We start from the raw sequence: 13,409 nt of genomic DNA on the forward strand, positions 1-13,409 counted from the left end.
ACCGTTATAACAAAATGGAGGCCGACAACGAACGCCTGAGAGATCAGATCAGGACATTGCAGATTAGGACAGGTTACCTGGAACCAAATGACCGTTGTGACAATACGCAGACAGAGGACAAACACCGGACAGCTCACCAGACGACACCTCAGGAGTGGACAGCCTACATGAAGGTAGCTCACCTGCTAAACCGGCATAACAAATCGCTGACAGAGGCCGAAGTCCTGAGAGCTAATCAGATGACACCTGAGCAGATGACAGATATCCTGGAAACAGTGAAGAGGAGTCTTAAGGCGAAGGATACATCATCTATGACGCTCCATGATGCTCTATCTGGGGATGAGAGCTTCTTGTGGACTGCACCTGAGGATCAGAACCTCCCAGAGGCTTCAGCTGATGAGGGTCTGACCAGAAGTTGGTGGCCCGGCATTGCTAACGTTCTACGGAAAGTAGCTTGGTGTGCTGGCTTCGCCGCTGTGGGTGTAGCGGCCTATAGTGTGTGGCAGCATACAAGCGTATAATGACTCCTGTCTACAGACACAGTTTTGGAGGTGTTAGGGTGATAGACCTCACACCGCACAGGGTGATCACCTCATGCGACATGAGGTGTGGCGCCGTCACCTCGTGCGACGTGAGGTGTGGCGATGTGACCTTGTGCGACGTGAGGTGTGGCGCCGTTACCTCGTGCGACGTGAGGTGTGGCGCCGTCACCTCGTGCGACGTGAGGTTTGGCGACGTGACCTCGTGCGACGTGAGGTGTGGCGCCGTCACCTCGTGCGACGTGAGGTGTGGCGACGTGACCTCTTGCGACGTGAGGTGTGGCGCCGTCACCTCGTGCGACGTGAGGTGTGGCGATGTGACCTTGTGCGACGTGAGGTGTGGCGCCGTTACCTCGTGCGACGTGAGGTGTGGCGCCGTCACCTCGTGCGACGTGAGGTTTGGCGACGTGACCTCGTGCGACGTGAGGTGTGGCGCCGTTACCTCGTGCGACGTGAGGTGTGGCGCCGTCACCTCGTGCGACGTGAGGTTTGGCGACGTGACCTCGTGCGACGTGAGGTGTGCCGCCGTCACCTCGTGCGACGTGAGGTGTGGCGCCTTCACCTCGTGCCCTAACCTCGTGCGACGTGAGGTGTGGCGCCGTCACCTCCTGCGACGTGAGGTGTGGCGCCGTCACCTCCTGCGACGTGAGGTGTGTCACCGTGACCTCGTGCGACGTGAGGTGTAGCACAGTCACTTCATGCGATATGAGGTGTGTCCCCGTGACCTCATGTGATATGAAGTGTAGCACCGTCAACTCGTGCGATATGAGGTGTGTCCCTGTGACCTCATGCGATATGAAGTGTAGCACCGTCACCTCATGCGATATGAGGTGTAGAGTTAGCATGTTCTCTTCGTGTCAGTGGGGTTTTTCTCCAGGTGTTCTGGTTTCCTCCGACGGTCCAAAGACATGCCTCATGACCTCTCGCATAACGTGAGCTGTGAAGGCTCAAATTCAGTGAGAGGTATTCAGAAAACACATTCTGAAAAATAAAAAAACTATTAATAAAATAAAATAAAAAAATAATAATAATTTTGAGGGGGAATTTAATCTGCAAAATGAAATAAGAATTAAATAAGGAAAACTGAGTATCATGATAATGAGAAAAATAAAAAATGAAAAACAAAATGAACACTTTACTTTGTTTCACTTTATTTCTATTATTTTATGTCGGACAAGTAACAAATAAGTGAAAAACAAAACAAGAACTAGAAGTGCACTCGGAGAGCACAGACATCCGCCAAGGCAGGGTTTCATGTACGTCGTTGATTGTTGGAAAGAGTAACGACGACGGTTTAGGTGAGTTTTATTTTGTTTCTGTCCAGTATGAATGAAGGGTTTTACGATGCTCCGCTACCTACAGCTGATCTCAACATGAACAAAAATACACCTGGATGATGGCGCACTATTCTCATAATATTATTACTTTTTTCTCTTAAACTTCAGATTTATTCTCATATTACTACTTTTTTTCTCTTAAACTTCTGACTTTATTTTCATAATTTACAAACATTAAGGCATTGTAATCTTAACTCAATACTTCTAACATACAAGGCACGATTGGATAGGAAAGATAACTTAAATTATAAAAAAATAATATAATAACAAAAATAAAAGAGGGGGTAGAAAATAATTCAAGGAACAAAAAAGAAATGCATAAATAAATAAATAATAATAAGACTGCACTCTTCCATAGTAGCTCTTGGGGTCATCATCATATATGTTCAGTTCTTCATAAGCTCTGAGGAGGAGACACTTTGCATGTTGTCCTTTCATTAGTCTTAAAGCACTGAGATGATTGTCCACAAGGTCCCTTTTGAAAATAGGGGTTTCATTTTCCTCTATTTGGATGCGTGGATGAAAAAATTTGCCAGCAGTATCAGATTGTTCAATATCAAATCACTCTTAATGTCCTTCATGTTAATGCCAAACACAATATTTTCTCTTGTGAGAGGAACAAGTAGTTGTTTTCTGTTTGACAGCCAGTCCTGCAAATAAGCCCCAAGACAAAAGAAGTCCATTTCAAAATAATGTCTAATATTTATCCATCCAATGAATTGCTAAGACTGAGATTTAATGTCGATCACAATAACTGCAACTTTTGTGAGACTGAGATTGAAACTACTGATCATCTGTTTTTCCACTTCCGGTTACTTTTCTTTTCTTTTCTTTTTTTTTCATTTGGCAAAATTTTCAAAATGACAGTATCCATAGTAACAGCAGAAAACTATAAAACACATTTACATACAGAAATGAAACAAAATCAACATAAAATAACAAAATAAAAAATAAAAAAAAGTCCACGCGAGAGTATGACAATAATTTCACTTAAAAACTTTAAAAGAAAGATGTCAATCATTTTATACTTGTTAACATTTTCTCAGATTTTGCACTGTACTATAGAAATATTATATCTGCTATGATTGCAGTGACAAAGACAGTAATGCATTTTTTCTTATTCATTTAATTTTAATTCTCGTTAACCCTCCTGTTGTCTTCCCGTCGACCATGCAACTTTTGTATTCCCGGGTCAAAATTGACCCGGTCTGGTTTGACTGTTTTTAAAGCATACATTATAAATTATCAACCAATTCTGTATTACACCTTTTTGGCCAACTTCATTCCAACTCATTACCACAAGTTTTACACTTTTTTGTGAATTCATGGTCAATAAACCTAATTTATATAAAATTAAACCTCATTTTTTTTAGGAAAAAAATGCAGAAATTATGAATTATTTGGACTATACTCAAAATTGGAGGAATAATGTTGATGGATTATCACACACCGGTAATATGTCAAAGTTCAGTCAGAATATTACAAATATCATAACGTAAAAAAAATGTTTAATGACAAAATTGACCCGGGAACACCACAGGTGCTATAATTTTTTGCAAAGACCATATAAGGGAACCATCCATGTAATTTTGGGGCAATTAGGTAAAAGACATCCATATTTATGATATAATGAAGTTTGAAAATGGGTCAAATTTGACCCAAAGACAACAGGAGGGTTAAGTTCCACATTCACAAGTGTTAATTTACCAAAAAAAAGCCTAACTTCTTTGTATTTCTGAAAGAAATGGAATTATATCTGTCAACAATTTCTTCCTCACAAAACAAAAAAGCAATGAAAACAATGAATGTATGCAATATCTTTAAAGTTTTTAAGTGAAATGATTGTCACTTCCGGTTACGTTTCATGGGTAATGTAGTTCTTGGCTGTGATTGGTCCAAAACGCGACGCGCGGAACTTTGTGATCACGTCCTCTATCAACAACCGGTTCAGCACGAGTCCAGTTTTGACATACATGTTCACTTTTATCATGTCTCACTCAGTTAAAAGTGTGGCTTGCGTCACATATGCGGACTAGTCGACTAGTTTCTTCTTCTTGGTCGGTGTTGGTGTTGTAGTCATGGAAGGACGCTGTGCTGTTGAGTCCTGGGCTGAGTTTGGCTCTTCAGGAACATCATGCACTCTGAAGGTCATGTTTGGTTTAGAGACAGATGTGTTCATCTGCACTGGAGGCGACGAGGTCTCTGTGTTCAGCTCTCAGGAGAGAAAAGTCACAGTGAGTTTTGTATTTATTTGTAGAGCACATTTCAGCAACAGGGCAATTCAAAGTGCTTTACATAAACATTCAAGAACATTTTGACAAAGTGCAAAAGAACATTAAGACACATAATTAAAACAGTTATAAAAACATTAAAGATTAGAAAATAAAAACAAGCTAAAAATAAAAGCTAGGATAGAAGCTACAATAGAGTATAACACACAAGAGTAAAAGCTCTAGTGCAGTATAAGATCATTATCTGGTTTAATAAGAGGCAGCAGCAAACAGGAAAGTTTGAAGCTTTGATTTAAAGAACTCAGAGTTGGAGTTGGTCCTGCAGGTTTCTGGGTTTTCCAGATATTTGGTGCATAAAAACTGAACTTCTGCATGTTTAGTTGTGACTCTGGGGACACTAAGCAGACCTGATCCAGATGACCTGAGAGGTCTGGATGGTTCATAACACAGCAGAAGATCAGAAATGTATTTTGGCCCTAAACCATTTAGTGCTTTGTAAACCAGCAGCAGTATTTTGAAATCAATTCTCTGAGAGACAGGGAGCCAGTGTAGAGACCTCAGAACTGGACTGATATGATCCACTTTCTTGGTCTTAGTGAGGACTCTAACACTGTTCTGTACACTGATCAGGCATCATTACAGAGATAGATAACTACTTAAGATAACTATGTTTACATGTTCTGTGTTTGACTGTTGTGTTGTTGCAGGCTGTCCTCCAGTTTCCTGGTCCTGTGACTGACCTGGTTGAAAGTCATGACAAGCAGCTCCTCTATGTAGCCTGTAGGAGCGGAGTTTATTGTGTCAGTTTACAATTTCTGCTATCCAGGTATGAATTCTTCATGTAGGTGGTTCAGGTTTACAGCAGCACTAGTTCCTCTAGAGCAGGGGTCAGCAACCTTTACTATCAAAAGAGCCATTTCAGGTAAAAAAAAAAAGAAGAAAAATAACATCTGTCTGGAGCCACAAAACATTTGATCATTGTGATGAAGGTAACACAGTTTATAGTCTAAGTATATGAGTCTAATACAGTGAGGGCCAATGGTGAAAATGTACTACGGAGTATTAGGGCCACATTGAGGGAAAAAACATCTGAGGTTTCCAGAATAAAGTCATAATTTTACGAGAAAAAAGTCGATATATTACGAGAATAAAGTCGTAATATTGCGAGAATAAAGTCATAACTTCACGAGAAAAAAAGTCGTAACATTAGGAAAATAAAGTCATAACTTTACGAGAATAAAGTCATAACTTTACGAGAAAAAAAGTCGTAATATTAAGAGAATAAAGTCACAACTTTACAAGAAAAAAGGGTCTTCATATTACGAGAATAAAGTCATAACTTTACGAGAAAAAAAGTCGTAATATTACAATAATAAAGTCATAACTTTACAAGAAAAAAAGAAAATAACACGTAAAATTAGTATTTTATAATATTATGACTTTATTCTCCTAATATTATGACTTTATTCTTGAAATCTCAGATTTATTTTTTTTCCTCAATGTGGCCCTAATACTCCATCGTACCGTCGTACCATAGACCTACAACATGATAAATAAAAATGAAAATGTAAACACCAAACAGTTATTTATTTCCATTTTTAAAAATCCACAGGGAGCCACTGGAGAGGAGCTAAAGAGCCGCATGTGGGTCTGGAGCCGCAGGTTGCAGACCCCTGTTCTAGTTCATAATCCAGTTGCCCATGTGCTCTATAAAATGTTATAATCCTGTCAATGCCTCTTACTTATGTGACCTTTCACCTCTGCAGAGCTCAAAGCTCCCCAGCTGATGCCTCCTCCAGTCCAGCTGAGCTGAGCATCTCTTCTGAGTTTCTTGCTGTTGCCGTAGAAGGAGTGTTATCGCTGCTCCTCGTCGGCGATGTACTCCTGACTCTTTCCCAGAGAGACACTTCCTGGTCGTTGACTCTGTACAGATCCTCAAACTATGAGATGCTGAGTTCATTCAGTCTACCGCTGGTCTCAGGAGTTGTACACAATGACACGGAGGCAAAGACGGGAATGAGAAGGACGCTGATTTGTGTCCATTCTAGTGACGCTTCCCCCTCCACTTCTTCCTCAGAGGCAACTTTAAGTGACGGCCACCACCGCCTCGAGTTGCTCCTCTTTAAACTTCTCTTTGGGATCGACGCCGCCCTCGCCAAGTCGCCAGTCATCCTCTGTGGCCTGCCAGACGGGTGCCTGTGTTTCCTCCCTCTGCGCCTCCCAGGATCAAGGCTCCGAGTCCTGCACAGCCTCGAGCAGCCAGTCGTATTCGTCGGAGCATCTGTTGTCACGGAAACAGGCCCGGGACATGCACAGTGTTTGGTGGCAGTGGGTGAACTGGGGAGGGTGGTGCTAATCAAAACGGACAAGGGAGGGTCAGAGGGAGGGGGCAGCAGAGCTGGTTTTATTGAGGGGTGTGTGCCGGGGCCTGTGACGTGCGGCTGTGTGGATAGAAACGGTCTCTACTACAGCACTGGGTCAGACCTGCTGGTCCTGGATCTGTCAGAGGGATCATCTAGGAGAGAGGGCCAAGAGAAGGATGAGGAGACACCCAGTAAGAGAGACGCCGCCCTCCAAAGCCCCACCGGTTTAAATGTGTGTAGAGTCGTCGCCTTGGCTCAGCCTACACGCAACACTGCAGGTAAGCAGGTCGAGCATACCACTGCTGTATAAAAATGAACCTGCAGACAATTGAAAATGTGTGTGTTAGGCAATAGATATGGCATGGTTTAGGTAGGGGTCAAGTGTGTTCAAGGGGCATCTGAGTCGGCTGCAGACCGGCAACTTTTTTAATGCAAAGAAATCAGAAAATAAGGGTGATATCATCATTCACAGTGATTGATTTGCCATCTCAAGTCTCTGCATGTTAGTTTACTGTCATACTAGTGAAAGTAATAGAAACCAGCGGCTGTGTGAAGCCAGAAGAACATCTGTTTATGCTGTTAAAGTTTGCATCGAGGTGTACAGCAGGCAGTGATCCTACTTAACATTTAAAGGGGAACTGTGCCCATTTTTTTCAAAATTCATACATGTTATTCCTATAGTCTAAGACAGTCCAAAAAAATATTAGTAAACATGAACAACTCTCTCCCAAATCCAAAAACTAGAGTGTTAAAACTCAAACTTGTGATGTCATAGGGTATAAAGTGAGGAGCTGCTCCATAGACAATGAATGGGAGAGATGTTATAGATGACACTGAGAGCACCCAGGGGAATGATCTGAGTATATGAGAACATTTTCTGTTTCACAACTGCCAACACTACAATAGAATAAAGCTCATTTGGGTATAAAAAGGAAAACAAACAAAATCAGTCTCCCATTCATTGTCTATGGAGCAGCTCCAGACTTTGTACTCCATGACATCACAAGTTTGAGACTTACTTCTCTGGTTTCTGGCTTTGAGAGAGAGTAGCTCATGTTCACAAATATTGATTGAACTTTCTTAGGCCTTGGAAATAACATATTTGAATTCTTAATTTAGGTGGTGTTCCCCTTTAACTCGTGACTCTGAATTCTTAAGACTAAACTAATTGCTTTTACACACCAGGTGAAGTTCAGCTGCTGGGTCTGTCTGTCAGAGGGCAGCTCCAGAGGATTACCTTACCTGTGGGGGGAGAGGATGCAAAATTGTCCAAGGTTCCTTCCACTCAGGTGGGCCGCAGCGTCAGGGACCTCCTGTCTGCCATCGGGGACGTCTGTGAAAGGTATACTCAACACCAGTACACATTTATTGTAGTTAATATTATCTTTCTGGGTATATAAATGTGATTTTGCTCGCTTTCCCTTTAGAGCGTCAGTGCTGAAAACTGCCATCAAATCCAAAAAACTAATACTGAGGCACCTGAATCAGGTGCTTAACATCAGCTTCCTGCTGATGACCGGTACAAACAGTGAAGAGCATCATCCCATCCAGGAGAAGCCAATCAGATGCCACGCTGTGACCATTTGGAGCAGATTGCTTCAAAGAGACTCCCTGAACCTGACATGCGTCCTGGATAATTCAAGTCCTTATGTTTTGGAAGGAGGCTGGACACTGAGCATCGCTGTGTTTCCTCTGTCCTGTCCTCCCAGTGCAGGAGGGGAAAGCTCCTCCACGCATTATTCATTCCCGTTCCACAACCTCCAACCAGGGGAGACGTTAGAAGTGTCGCTGCCGCTAGCTGCTGCAGGCGAAGCATCCTTCCCCGTGACAGTGAGATGCTCGCTCATCTTCTCGCTGTCGTGTCTCCTGGGAGAGGAGGCCGCGAACTTTCCCGGTCTGCAAAGCAGTTACGTCAGTTTGCCGTTGAACACGCTGACGGTGGATTGGTTGCACGCCCTGCAGGTGAACGGTCCCCATAAAAAAGCCACATCTCAATCAAACAACACAACAGATCCCATCCAAGCTTTTTTAAGATCACGGCAGATTAGATGCCGCGGAAGAGGGGAGGGAGGAGGAGAGAGAGTTTCGAAGCCTGAGCAGTATTCAGCGAGTGTTCGAGTGTCGTCAGAGTTACTGAGGGACACGCTGGTGTCGAAAGGCTCCGATTTGGACGCTCACAATGTGGGCCTTTCTCTGCTGGAGTGGCTGTTGTCTGAAGGTCCCGGAGGAGTGACGACGGGACACCGAGGAGACAAGATGGTACTCAGCAGCAGCTCAGTGGTCCATGCTCGAGGTCCAAACGGACACGCCATCAAACTGACTGTAAAAGAGGTAAAGAATGATCTAATATCATATTGATAAAAGTGAAGTTTTCTTGAATAAAACAGATGCTCCTTCGTTCTCCAGGTAAATATGGGGGAGAAAGAGGAGTCCCTGACCACGGCGGAGGTTCAGGTTGAGAGCTCATCCATAGCAGCAGTGTGTGGACTGCACCACGCTGTGCTGCGCCGGGTACAGGTACAAACACACTGTCATTTCTTTCCAGTATTCTCAGAGAAACTTACAGCAGGACGAGCTTTGTCTGACGTTTGCAGATTTTTTGATCCTACTTGGCACAGATGTAATGGATGTTTTTGAGGAGGATTTAGAACTCAGTGTTTCACAAGTGCACACTACAGGATTATGGAAACTGAACTCATTGAGTAAACTAACGACCCCTGACTATGTGACATATTTTATGGATATTTTATATTTTATTCAATGCATTACAATAACGGTACAGAACAACTGATAAACTGCACGATTAACCCAAATAGTGAAACAGTTATTTCCTGTCAATATTGCATCAGAGATGAGTTTTCCTGTTATTTTTAGAAAATTTGAATACAATTTACAATACAATTATCTGTATTGTGTATTTTTTTTTTTTTTTTTAACAATCATTCATACTTAATAGGCGTCGTTTATGACAAATTCAGTGTTTTTTCTCCCTGAAGCTTGGCCATTGTTCTATTAGCTCTTTGGTTGTTTTAATTGCGTACTTTTCTAATGCAGGACGAGGCTGTTTAGCAGAGAGGGAAGGCTCTGTGAATATAACTTGTATTCAGGTCTTCACCGTGCCCGTATCCTGTTTAAAAATAACTTTAAAAATAACATTTTCATTTAGTTTTCTTCACAGAAATGAATGACATGCTGAGACATAGGCCAACTGTATATTTAAAAAAAAAAAAAGGTGTCTTACACCCCTAAAAAAACATGAAGGCCTCACGACCCCCCCGTGAGCTTTGGCGTCCCCTAATGGGAGCCGGGACCCCCAGGTTGGGAACCACTGCCTTACACAATCATAATAATAAAGACTGGAGCTGCGACTAGACACCACAACTACCTCACGACTCAGGCTTGATGGTTACGTCTGCTTACAGCTTCTGATGTGAAAGTTTAATTTGAAATTCCTTCATCTTCATCGTCTGCTCTGTCCCTTCACACAGACTCTGTTGCAGAGGGCTCCTGAGAGAGCGGCTTCCACAAAGAGGATCCAGAGTTTAGGTTTAAGACAGGCACTGCAGCGGGCCGAGGTAAGACCGGATCATCTACGATTGTGTTTAAATATAAAGTACCTTGGTGTTATATCTTTTTTTTTTTTTAACCTTTCTTCATTGTCCTCTTCTCATGTCAGCACCTTCTGCAGCAGATCCAGCAAAGTCGAGTCTCGGGGGCCTTCAGCATGGGTGCGTCCGCGGGGCAGACGACCCGATCGCTACTCAGCATTTACCAAGAACTCAGAGAAAACCCTCTCCTAATAATTTAACGCTTGTTTTCGGGCCGAGCCTACGCAGCTGCCCTCGGGCTTGTGCAGTGATGTGACCTGTTCTTGCAGCTGACGCTTGACAAATAATGTCCATAAATGTCATTGTTATTGTAATTGTGCTTTTGCATCACTGTAAATGACTGTTACTATTTCATATTTTACACAAAGAAGAATTTATGACTCATTCTTTTCCATCATTATTTTGCTGTTGTACATGCTCTATAAATAATAACCAGCAACATTGCTTGTTGTTTGTGAGTCGTGTTTGTTCAGCTCAACCTCGCTCTACAAACCATCACATTCAACTCAAGGCGACCGAAGAGCTCAGGCGGAGTAAAAATATCTGCAATTACAGTCCAAATGGAAAAAACTCAGTCTTACAGCTGGGTGAAGGTTGCAGTTTCACAGTCTCCTGAAATGTGTCAGGCATGTCGGTGTAACAGTGACACCTGATGTATAACAGTTGTTCTTGAACAAGTGCGCACATTTACAGACGACTGGTAGACCTGCAGGAGTTTGATAACGCGTTGTTGATTTCCAGAAAGAATAAAAAAAGTGAGTAAATGAATTTGAATGAAGCTTGTGAACATCCTTGTTCAAGCATACATCAACTGAAATGAAGAAATGCTCAGTCCTCTCCGCAGACAGACAGGAGGGATCGGTATGTTGTTAGCAGCCTTCAAATGGATTATGTGACTCTTGCCTTACCCTCCACATAACATCAGATCAGCTCTGGTTATACGTGTAGCTTTTGCAGACAGCCGAATTGATTGTCAGTAATTGGAGCATTTACACATTTCAGGTGTTTTTCACAAGTAGAAGGTCGTCTAAGGACAGAAATTTCACACATTCTTCAACACTGCACCAAACAAGTTTGGATTAAAGCTAGAGTGAGACACCCCGAGAAAGAAGTGACAAAACTGATTGAAAGAGCAGAAATGTGGCACCAGCAGCTCTTTGACTTTTTGATAAACACCATAACTATTTCAGGGATTGAAACCTGCAGCGTTCTAGTGATGAATCACCTCCCTAAAACTCAGGATTGCTGGCAATAACACAAGAGGAAAAGCTTGGGGTGGGTAAAGAGAGGGTAGTCAGTGCCGGTGAGGTTATCAAGTAGGAACCTCACATCACCTCTAGAAGGCTCTGCAGAAATTATGGTGACCTTGCATGTCTCCAAGACATGAAGCAGTTTCTGTTTTAAAGGGGACATGTCATGAAAAACTCACTTTTTCAACGTTGCGCTCATACATTTGGGTATCTGGAGTGCCTACCAACCCACAAACTGAAATAAGACAACCCTAGCCTATAAAATATGTGATTCAACAAGCCATTCAGATTTGGCTCCCCTTCCTATGTCACATGCAGATGCACCATATTTTTCTCGCAAGCCAATCAGAGCAGACTGGGGGTATTAAAAGAGACAGGCGCTAAAACGGAGCGTTTCAGACAGAGGGTGAATACAGGTATATTCAGACAGACAGTATGAGAAAACTAAAGTGTTTTTTGAACATTAAAACATGTGAACATGTTCTAGTAGAAACCCAAAATACAAATATGAACCTGAAAATGAGCACCATATGTCCCCTTTAAAGCTCCTGTGAGGTTTTGTTTTAGCAGTAATGGTGCTTTGACGGTTGTGTTTAATGCTGTAGAGTTGCAAAATAAAGCTCTTAATACACGGTCATTAGTGTCTACAATGAATACATAATGTTTAAATCAGCCACAAGAATAAAACAGGCTGATCTCTTGAAATTCAACACTGAAAAACTAACCTCTGTTTGGTACAACTTCGAAGAAAGAATAGATGATAAAGTATAATGTTATTCGTAGTTATAAAGTGGGACCTGTTGTTCCTCTTGCTTTTGGATCACTAAGTGAAGACACGTTTTCATCAAGAGATCATGAACATTTATTCTCTTAATCTGAAGAAGAAGAAGAAGAAGGAGAGGATGACAGCAGGCAGTCCCATCAGGGTTGTCGGCTGTTTGTCAAAATAATTGCTGTTTTTAATGAGGAATTGAAAGACATTTAGCAGGAGAACAATAAATCAATACAGGAGGTATACCAGCTGACCAGTTTGACCACAGTTGGTGAGTGTCTCTCCCCAGTAGCAGCTCCTGCTCGGGCAAAAACATGGACAACTACTGCTGCTCGCCCTACGGCAAGAACAGTGAGGACTCCTCACTATAAATGTTTCTGAGGTGAAAACAGCACAAATTCCTGCTAACGCCACATCAGAAACCGTGAAAACAGCTGCTCCTACCATGACAACAACAGTACTGCTTGTATCATGGCTGAAACACTTCCTGTTCTTGACCAGTTATAAAAAGCAGTGGCCGGACTGGAGAGAGACTCTATAATCTCATCCAACAGTAACTGGCCAGAAACAGCATCCATGACTGGTGAGGAACTGATGCCACCTCCTGCTATCATCACAGAAACAGCAACCCCTGCTCGCATCCAGGTTGTAAATTGCGTAAGCCAAACTAACAGCAGGTCCTGACATGTGGAGTGTCAGACTGACGTCTCTGCTTCCTGTACAGACGCTGATGCCCTGATGCTTATGAATCCCAGCAATAGCAGACAATGAAGACAGAATCCCTCCTCTGCTCCAACAGTTGTCATTTTCTCTCAAAAAAGATAAACGTTGACTTCAACAAATCACAAATAAGTTACAGTAAGACCTGGAAGCCTCAGCAGCAATGAATCTGCACTATAGCAGATGATGAAGAAGAAACCCCTCCTCTGCTCCAACTTTAGATTCTACCTCCTCGCTGATTTCTAAATGCTGCTGCTTACAGTTATGCATTAGCAATACATTTTAAATTCCAATATAATAAAAGTACACTGAACACTGCTACCTAAAGTGTACTTATGATACTTTGTGTACATCCTGCTGCTAATAGGATTGTTCTTTTTTTGACTTGTGAACCCATAAAAATGAAGCAATGTCTACTTATGCCCCTTAATAGCACGGACATTACCAGAGTTTGGATATGATTGGTGAGCAGTTCAACCAAAGAGTGATTTCTCCTTCTCAGACTGTGTTATTTGAATGGTAAATGGACTATAGCGCCTTTCTAGTCTTCCAACCACTCAAAGCGCTTTACACTACATGTCTGCATTCA

At 42.4% G+C, this 13,409-nt stretch overlaps 2 protein-coding genes across 14 annotated transcripts; both read left to right on the forward strand.

Annotated features, from left to right (window-relative positions):
- Positions 1–325: 325 nt before the first annotated feature.
- LOC119478901 (keratin-associated protein 9-1-like) lies at positions 326–1,677 on the forward strand. 12 transcript variants are annotated; one of them, XM_037753932.1, is made up of 5 exons: positions 326–543; positions 583–786; positions 817–846; positions 877–1,086; positions 1,130–1,677. In XM_037753932.1, exons 1-5 carry the CDS (start codon positions 521–523, stop codon positions 1,473–1,475), a joined length of 813 nt encoding a protein of 270 aa, XP_037609860.1. In that variant the 5' UTR covers positions 326–520; the 3' UTR covers positions 1,476–1,677. The 12 variants fall into 12 exon arrangements, 11 of the variants coding, with proteins under 11 accessions (XP_037609860.1, XP_037609856.1, XP_037609857.1 ...); XM_037753928.1 differs by having other exon boundaries at positions 583–1,086; positions 1,130–1,339; positions 1,370–1,677; XM_037753929.1 differs by having other exon boundaries at positions 583–846.
- A 2,062-nt stretch (positions 1,678–3,739) lies between these two features.
- Positions 3,740–10,852, forward strand: faap100 (FA core complex associated protein 100). Of its 2 annotated transcripts, XM_037756004.1 has the most exons (8): positions 3,741–4,110; positions 4,815–4,933; positions 5,874–6,748; positions 7,656–7,812; positions 7,898–8,801; positions 8,877–8,987; positions 9,959–10,045; positions 10,147–10,852. In XM_037756004.1, exons 1-8 carry the CDS (start codon positions 3,955–3,957, stop codon positions 10,276–10,278), a joined length of 2,541 nt encoding a protein of 846 aa, XP_037611932.1. In that variant the 5' UTR covers positions 3,741–3,954; the 3' UTR covers positions 10,279–10,852. The 2 variants fall into 2 exon arrangements, with proteins under 2 accessions (XP_037611933.1, XP_037611932.1); XM_037756005.1 differs by lacking the exon at positions 4,815–4,933 and having other exon boundaries at positions 3,740–4,110.
- Positions 10,853–13,409: the final 2,557 nt, after the last annotated feature.

Source organism: Sebastes umbrosus, chromosome 20 (genome assembly GCF_015220745.1).
Source record: "Sebastes umbrosus isolate fSebUmb1 chromosome 20, fSebUmb1.pri, whole genome shotgun sequence".
NCBI lineage: Eukaryota > Metazoa > Chordata > Actinopteri > Perciformes > Sebastidae > Sebastes > Sebastes umbrosus.

What these genes read in the sequence shown, in the direction of transcription:
- LOC119478901 (XM_037753926.1), top strand. Translation starts at nt 521, where the DNA reads ATGACTCCTGTCTACAGACACAG. An exon ending in ACTCCTGTCTACAGACACAG is followed by an intron (nt 544 to 582) that starts TTTTGGAGGTGT and finishes CACACCGCACAG; the next exon opens with GGTGATCACCTCATGCGACA. An exon ending in GTCACCTCGTGCGACGTGAG is followed by an intron (nt 1,087 to 1,129) that starts GTGTGGCGCCTT and finishes GTGCGACGTGAG; the next exon opens with GTGTGGCGCCGTCACCTCCT.
- faap100 (XM_037756004.1), top strand. Translation starts at nt 3,955, where the DNA reads ATGGAAGGACGCTGTGCTGTTGAGTCCTGGGCTGAGTTTGGCTCTTCA. An exon ending in TTACAATTTCTGCTATCCAG is followed by an intron (nt 4,934 to 5,873) that starts GTATGAATTCTT and finishes TCACCTCTGCAG; the next exon opens with AGCTCAAAGCTCCCCAGCTG. An exon ending in ATCGGGGACGTCTGTGAAAG is followed by an intron (nt 7,813 to 7,897) that starts GTATACTCAACA and finishes CTTTCCCTTTAG; the next exon opens with AGCGTCAGTGCTGAAAACTG.